This window comes from Eucyclogobius newberryi, unplaced genomic scaffold, assembly GCF_026437365.1.
Source record: "Eucyclogobius newberryi isolate DKJ021-1_F unplaced genomic scaffold, fEucNew1.0.hap1 SCAF_10, whole genome shotgun sequence".
NCBI classification, from domain to species: Eukaryota; Metazoa; Chordata; class Actinopteri; order Gobiiformes; family Gobiidae; genus Eucyclogobius; species Eucyclogobius newberryi.
Window position 1 is genome coordinate 19,418,908 of NW_027315724.1, and position 7,590 is coordinate 19,426,497.

The window sequence follows — 7,590 nt, forward strand, 5'->3', positions numbered from 1 at the left end:
AAAGTGTGAAGCATAAATGTGAACATTTCAAGGATTTGGCGTTTTTCCCATTTGTGACATATTTTTGCGGCTCTACCGCACAGAGACCCTAGTACTTAAAATCAAAATATGGATAATTTTTTATGCCCCGCTTGTGTAGATGATTCTGCCCAAATATCAACTTGATCGGGTAATCGCCCTAGGAGGAGTTTTTTAAAGTGTGAAGTGTAAAAATGTGGTCATTTTAGAGATTTTGCGGTTTCCCCATAGGGATAACATGGGATGTTTCTGTCATCGCTACGGCTACGCTTTACCAAATATGACTTTGGCTCCCATACTTTTAATTTGGGGATGGCAAATGAGAATTGTGTGCAAAATGTCATGTCATTTGGAAAAACTCTTGTTTATAGGCCACTCTGAAGGCCAAATAGTCCAAATTCTGCGAAAAGTTTGCGGCTCAGCTGCACAGAGACCGTAAATGTTATCCATATAATTTGAATAACTTTAGATGCCCCACTTGTCTAGAGGAGATACACCGATTTTGAGATCGGTGGGCCAAACGCACTAGGAGGAGTTTGTTAAAGTGTGAAGCGTAAATGTGAACATTTCAAGTATTTGGCGTTTTTCCCATTTCTGACATATATTTGCAGCTCCACGGCACAGAGACCGTACCACTTAAAATCAAAATATGGATAACTTTTGATGCCCCGTTTGTGTAGATGATTTTCCCCAAATATGAGTTTGATCGGACAATCGCCCTAGGAGGAGTTTGTTAAAGTGTGAAGTGTAAAAATGTGGTGATTTGAGCGATTTTGCGATTTTCCCATAAGGATAACATGAGATGTTTCTGTCATCGCTACGGTTACGCCGTACAAAATATGACTTTGGCTCTCATACTTGTATGATCAGGATGGAAAATTAGAATTTAGTGCAAAATGTCATGTCATTTGGAAAAACTCTCATTGTTTATAGGCCACTCTGAAGGCCAAATAGTCAGAATTCTGGGAAACGTTTGCGCCTCCGTCGCACAGAGACCGTAAAAGTTATCCTTAAAATTTGGATAACTTTAGATGCACCACTTGTCTAGAGGACGTACACCGATTTTGAGGTTGGTGGGCAAAACGCACTAGGAGGACTTCGTTAAAGTGTAAAACATAAAAATGTGGTAATTTGAGAGATTTTTGTGGTTTTCCCATAAGGATAACATGGGAGGTTTCTGTCATCGCTACGACTACGCCGTAAAAATTTAGGCATTTTTGTGATTGGCTTTTGTGATCAGGACGGCAAAATAGAATTTTGGGTAAAGTTTAGACAATTTTGGTAAAACTAATTTTTGACCTTCAATGTTAATTTAAAGGTCACTCTGTAGGGGGCGCTATCGCGGCCATTTCAATTTTGTCAGCCTAAACTGGTCCAAACTAGAAAGTTTAACAACTGAGTCAAATTTGGTCCTAATCGGACTGGTTTTGATCAAATGGGAGCAATTTTTAGATCTGCTATATTCCAAAATAAGTTGTCCAACTTTGCGGCTGCGCCGCACACAGACCGTAAAAGGTATCTCAAAAAATTTGATAACTTTAGATGCCCCACTTGTCCAGAGGACGTCTGCCGATTTTGAAGTTGGTGGGCAAAACGCCCTAGGAGGAGTTCGTCAAAGTTTGACGTAAACAAAATGGCTAACTCAGCTTGTTTTCATTCTCAAAGGAAGATGGCGGCCATAGGGTAAGTCTGGGGGCGTGGCCACAATAATATTTTTTTTTGTCCTCACGAGAGGAATGCGTGTCCCGAATTTCGTAGCTTTACGCCAAAGTTGACCTCGGGGCGTCTCCCATAGGCGCAATGTATTTTGACTTTTGTCGGTGGCGCTGTCGCGCCATTTTTTAACAAAAAAAAAAATGGCCCAGAAAAAATCTAATTTTTCGCCGATTCTGAATTTTGGGCAAAGTTTGGTGAGTTTTTGAGCATGTTCAGGGGGTCAAATTAGAGATCAAAAAGCAGAAGAACAAGAAAAATAATAAAAAATATAGCCGCAAGCGGCAATGATCGGCCCTCGCCACGCCGCCGCCACACCGCCGCCACGCCGCAAGAGGAGGGGGCGCTAACGCGCCCCAATTGTCCTTTTATTACGCCTACTGCTGAATCTGTGACGCTGTCACATCTTCTCCCCTTTGTTTTACCATCAAAAAGCTATTTTATTTTGAATTCTTGGCAAAATGTGCGGCTTTGCCGCACAGACACCGTGACTCTTTGAATGAAAATGTGGATAACTTTTGATGGTCCACCCCTGAAGATGAGTCTCACCAAATTTCAGGTTAATAGGGCTGACGCCCTGGGAGGAGTTTGTGAAAGTCTAAAGTGTAAACATGTTCTGGCGATTTCCCCATTGGAATAACATGAAAGGTTTCGGTCATCGTTACGGCAACGCCTTAACAATTATGACATGGGTCTCATTGACTTTTTTGATGGGGATGCTAAAATTGAGTTGTGTGTCAAATTTCATATAATTTCGCAAAACTAAACATTTAACCTCCATATAAAATCTGTAGGGGGCGCTGTGGCGCCAAATGAATTTATTTCACTTCAAGTAGGTTTAGGGCAAAGAGTTTAACAACTGATTCTAATTTGACGCAATTCGGACTTTATCTGCGCAAACGGCAGAAATTTTAAATATGGGAGATTTCTGAAATTCTAGCTACAGTTTGCGGCTTCGCCGCACAGAGACCGTGACAGGTATCAATGTAATTTGGATAACTTTTGATGTCCCACTCCTCAGTAGCATTTTCACCAAATTTCAGCTTTTTAGGGCCAACGCCCTGGGAGGAGTTCGTAAAAGTACGACGTTTGGAAAAACTCCGAAGTCATGTTTAGCCATTTTTGAAGCAATATGGCCGACATTTGGTTGGGCGGACGGCGTTGCCGTAATAATATTTTTTACTTCTCTTGTCACCATCTACCTCTGCGCCAAATTTCATGATTCTACGATCAGATTTTTTTTGGGTCATTTCCCATCTCTCAATGCATTTTTGGTACATTTGGGGGCGCTGACGCGCCAATTTTTTTATTTTAGAAAAGGGAAATAGCCAGAATGTAGAGACGCACGATTTTTAGAGGTGTGAACATTTTTGTGACTTTTCGTCAATGTTCACTGGGTGAAAAATAGGGGGGTTGGTCCCGAGAAGAAGAAGAAGAAGAAGAAAGAAAAAGAATAATATTCCGATGCGAAAACAATGTTTCCCATTTTTCAAATGTCATAAACTATACATTTTCGGAAAGCGCTCGCGCTTTCCTACCTCATGGTGTGGGTCCCTGGTCACTGACGGGTACTTTCGTTAATTTTGAGTGGGCTCCGCCCACTTTGTGTTTTTGGCCCTCTATACAGTAATAATGTTCAATTTTTGCATTACATGCTTATATGCACGGAACATGCAAGAGATGGGGAACGTATTCGAAAGGTACTTAGCGCAAATGAGTGCTTTATATGGGGATGACGACCGCTTCGCGGTCGTCATCTCAATGTAAAGTGCTCGTTTAGTGCGCACTTTTGCACGGGCTTCGCCCATTTACAACGGTAATGTTCCATTTTCCTACTAGTAATTAGTATGCACGGGGCGTGCATGAGTGAAGGAGTGCGTTAGTGAGTGTTTGGAAGTGGGCGAGCGCTTCGCGCTCGCCCACTACGTGCGCACTTTCGCAGCCGTGCTTCGCACGGCCTTACGAGATTAATAGGCCTCTCGCCAGCTTGTGGCGCTCGGGCCTAATAATAATAATAACAACAGGTTGAATAATTAACATTTGACTCATTCATGATTGTAAATACTTTAGTGTTTATTCCGTTTGATGGCAGCTCATGTGTTTTTGACTGATTTATCACGATAATTTCAACTAATAAAATATTAACTTTATCATTTTCTGCCTTTACACGTGTCACAACAACATCCTGAATATATGTGGGACAAAGAATGAATATACATAAAAGTACACAAATATATCCGTGCTACACATTTCCACGTAGCATGAGGTAAAACTGTAAACACACATGTAAACAGGAAACAAACAGGTAAACACATAGGTAAACAAACAGGTAAACAGGAAACAAGACTTTTCACTAGCGCTGACCTCTGGTGGTAAATGAGGAAATAAAACGAGTTCAGGTTTAGAATAGATCATATTTATAGTTTAAATGAAATAAAATAATAAATAAGTTCATAAAGTGCTTCAGTGCAGTTTGGATCAGTTTCCACGACGACAAACTCAGACTTTAGATGGACCGACCTGAAAGAAAGAAACCCACGATTAGACCAGGACTAAACTAGGACTAAACCAGGACTAAACTAGGACTAAACCAGGACTAAACCAGGACTAAATAAGAACTAGACCAGGACAGAACCAGGACGTGATCAAGACTAAACTAGGACTAAACTAGGACAGAACCAGGACTAAACTAGGACTAAACCAGGACTAAACCAGGTTTAACCTAGAAGACTACAATGCAGTACTAATCTAGTCCTCAAACTCGTGCTAAAGGCCTCAGACCTTGTTGGTGTGCAGTCCTCGCCCCAGGACCAGTCCGATGAGAGCGTTCAGGACGTTTGCGGCACAGAGCAGAGTCTGGACCAGACTAGCCCCGGACTGAAGGCCGAACCAGACCAGGTTCCACTGGACCACAGACTGAGGCTCCAAACAGACCCCAGACCAGAGGGAACTGTTCCACAGGTACCCGGGGTCTCTGAAGGGGACAGGACCAGGGTTAGACCAGGACAGGACCAGGGTTAGACCAGAACTGAACTAGCACTAAGCCAGGATTGAAGTTAAACTAGAAACAGGAAAAAACCAGGACTAAAACAGGACTAAAACAGGACTAAAACAGGACTAAAACAGGACTCACCGGTCTGCTGTGGGCTGCAGAGGGACCCCCCAGGTGGGCCCTGAGCTGGAGTTGTAGAGACACATTGGCCCCTTGACCAAACCTGTGACAGCGACCAAACACGAGAAACCTGCAGCGGCCGAACAAACGAGCGAGACCAGGACCAGAGACACCATCTGAGGAGACACAAGGGGGCCCTGTTCACATGTGTAGAGCCTGTGTGGAACAGTAGGGGGCGCTGTTCACGTGTGTAGAGCCTGTGTGGTGCAGTAGGGGGCGCTGTTCACGTGTGTAGACCCTGTGTGGTGCAGTAGGGGGCGCTGTTCACGTGTGTACAGTCTGTGTGGTGCAGTAGGAGGCGCTGTGGTTGTGTGTAGAGCCTGTGTGGTGCAGTAGGGGGCGCTGTGGTTGTGTGTAGAGCTTGTGCGGTGTAGTAGGAGGCGCTGTGGTTGTGTGTAGAGACTGTGTGGTGCAGTAGGAGGCGCTGTGGTTGTGTGTAGAGCCTGTGTGGTGCAGTAGGGGGCGCTGTGGTTGTGTGTAGAGCTTGTGCGGTGTAGTAGGAGGCGCTGTGGTTGTGTGTAGAGACTGTGTGGTGCAGTAGGAGGCGCTGTGGTTGTGTGTAGAGCCTGTGCGGTGTAGTAGGAGGCGCTGTGGTTGTGTGTAGACCCTGTGTGGTGCAGTAGGGGGCGCTGTTCACGTGTGTAGAGACTGTGCGGTGTAGTAGGAGGCGCTGTGGTTGTGTGTAGAGACTGTGCGGTGTAGTAGGGGGCGCTGTGGTTGTGTGTAGAGCCTGTGTGGTGCAGTAGGAGGCGCTGTGGTTGTGTAGAGCCTGTGTGGTGCAGTAGGGGGCGCTGTGGTTGTGTGTAGAGCCTGTGTGGTGCAGTAGGAGGCGCTGTGGTTGTGTGTAGAGCCTGTGCAGTGTAGTAGGAGGCGCTGTGGTTGTGTGTAGAGACTGTGTGGTGTAGTAGGAGGCGCTGTGGTTGTGTGTAGACCCTGTGTGGTGCAGTAGGGGGCGCTGTGGTTGTGTGTTGAGCCTGTGTGGAGCAGAGGGGGGCGCTGTGGTTGTGTAGAGCCTGTGTGGTGCAGTAGGGGGCGCTGTGGTTGTGTGTAGAGCCTGTGCGGTGTAGTAGGAGGCGCTGTGGTTGTGTGTAGAGCCTGTGTGGTGCAGTAGGGGGCGCTGTGGTTGTGTGTAGAGACTGTGTGGTGCAGTAGGGGGCGCTGTGGTTGTGTAGAGCCTGTGTGGTGCAGTAGGGGGCGCTGTGGTTGTGTAGAGCCTGTGTGGTGCAGTAGGGGGCGCTGTGGTTGTGTGTAGAGACTGTGTGGTGTAGTAGGAGGCGCTGTGGTTGTGTGTAGAGACTGTGTGGTGCAGTAGGGGGCGCTGTGGTTGTGTAGAGCCTGTGTGGTGCAGTAGGGGGCGCTGTGGTTGTGTAGAGCCTGTGTGGTGCAGTAGGGGGCGCTGTGGTTGTGTGTAGAGCCTGTGTAGCTGACACTATTTGTCAGTATTCTCAAGCATTTTTATTTTCATGGGAGTTTTCTCGCCAAGTTGGCTCAGGCATCATTGTGGTTGTTTTGTTATTTATTTGTTTATTTATTTAATTTAATATTTACCAGTGTAAGTCATCATGTGACCACGGGCGTCGCCCCGGAAGTATAAATAGAGACCGAGAGAGAGATAGAGGGAGAGAAGCCGTGAAACAGAACGGTAAAAGAAAAGACTGGCTAGAGAAAAGAAAAAGACAAGCGTCTGCCAGAAAACCACTTAACTACCAATGGTCACATGTTGGCGAACACGGTAAATATGCTTATGTATATATACTCTTTTGTAATTCATTATTGCTGATGCATTTTCTGTTTTTGTTTAGTTTTCACGGTGTCATGGTGTCAAAGTGTCAAAGTTTCAAATCTACAATTAAACCTGACTGGACACAAACATCAGTATGGAGCGTGATGTCCTTTTTTAGACGGAGAAAAACCATGGTAGTTACAGCCTGTGTGGTGCAGTAGGGGGCGCTGTGGTTGTGTGTAGAGACTGTGTGGTGCAGTAGGGGGCGCTGTGGTTGTGTGTAGAGACTGTGTGGTGCAGTAGGGGGCGCTGTGGTTGTGTGTAGAGACTGTGTGGTGCAGTAGGGGGCGCTGTGGTCTGACCTGGCTCCTGAAGGCGCAGCAGCCTGTAGTTCGACTGGACATGAGGAAAGACCGGGCCCCGAGCAGCACCTAAAGGACAAACAGGAAACATGCTCAGAACGCCCACTGCGCCCTCTGCTGGACATAGCTCCTGGTTCTGTGATAGTTCCTGGTTCTCACCATGAGTCCGGACCCCCACAGTCCCGTGCACCACAGCGCCTCCCTGGTCACATGACCCTCCAGCAGGAAGCGCGTGTCCATGTTTGGGAAAAGCAGGAAGAGGTTGGACAGGAGGCAGACAATCGCCAGGGCAACCAGAGCCACGCCCACACAGCACAGACACCTGGACACGCACATCTGGAACAAACAAACAAGACAACATCACATCTGCAACAAACAAACAAACACAACAACATCACATCTGGAACAAACAAACACAACAACATCACATCTGGAACAAATGAACACAACAACATCACATCTGCAACAAACAAACAAACAAACAAACAAAGACAACAACATCACATCTGGAACAAACAAACACAACAACATCACATCTGCAACAAACAAACACAACAACATCACATCTGCAACAAACAAACACAACGACATCACATCTGCAA

At 46.0% G+C, this 7,590-nt stretch overlaps 1 protein-coding gene across 1 annotated transcript; it reads right to left on the bottom strand.

The window, feature by feature from the left end:
• Window positions 1-4,133: 4,133 nt before the first annotated feature.
• On the bottom strand, window positions 4,134-7,330 carry LOC140376982 (transmembrane 4 L6 family member 1). Its single transcript, XM_072462215.1, has 5 exons — window positions 7,148-7,330; window positions 6,989-7,057; window positions 4,865-5,019; window positions 4,513-4,705; window positions 4,134-4,251 (listed from the first exon to the last, which is right to left on the bottom strand). Exons 1-5 carry the CDS (start codon window positions 7,322-7,324, stop codon window positions 4,231-4,233), a joined length of 615 nt encoding a protein of 204 aa, XP_072318316.1. The 5' UTR covers window positions 7,325-7,330; the 3' UTR covers window positions 4,134-4,230.
• Between the last annotated feature and the right edge of the window lie 260 nt (window positions 7,331-7,590).

Bases quoted from the DNA above. Each gene is read 5' to 3' on its own strand.
- LOC140376982 (XM_072462215.1), bottom strand. From the start codon at position 7,324: ATGTGCGTGTCCAGGTGTCTGTGCTGTGTGGGCGTGGCTCTGGTTGCC. The intron at 5,020-6,988 runs GTCAGACCACAG...GTGTCTCCTCAG, and splicing joins GCTGCGCCTTCAGGAGCCAG to ATGGTGTCTCTGGTCCTGGT. The intron at 4,706-4,864 runs GTGAGTCCTGTT...TGTCCCCTTCAG, and splicing joins CTGCAGCCCACAGCAGACCG to AGACCCCGGGTACCTGTGGA.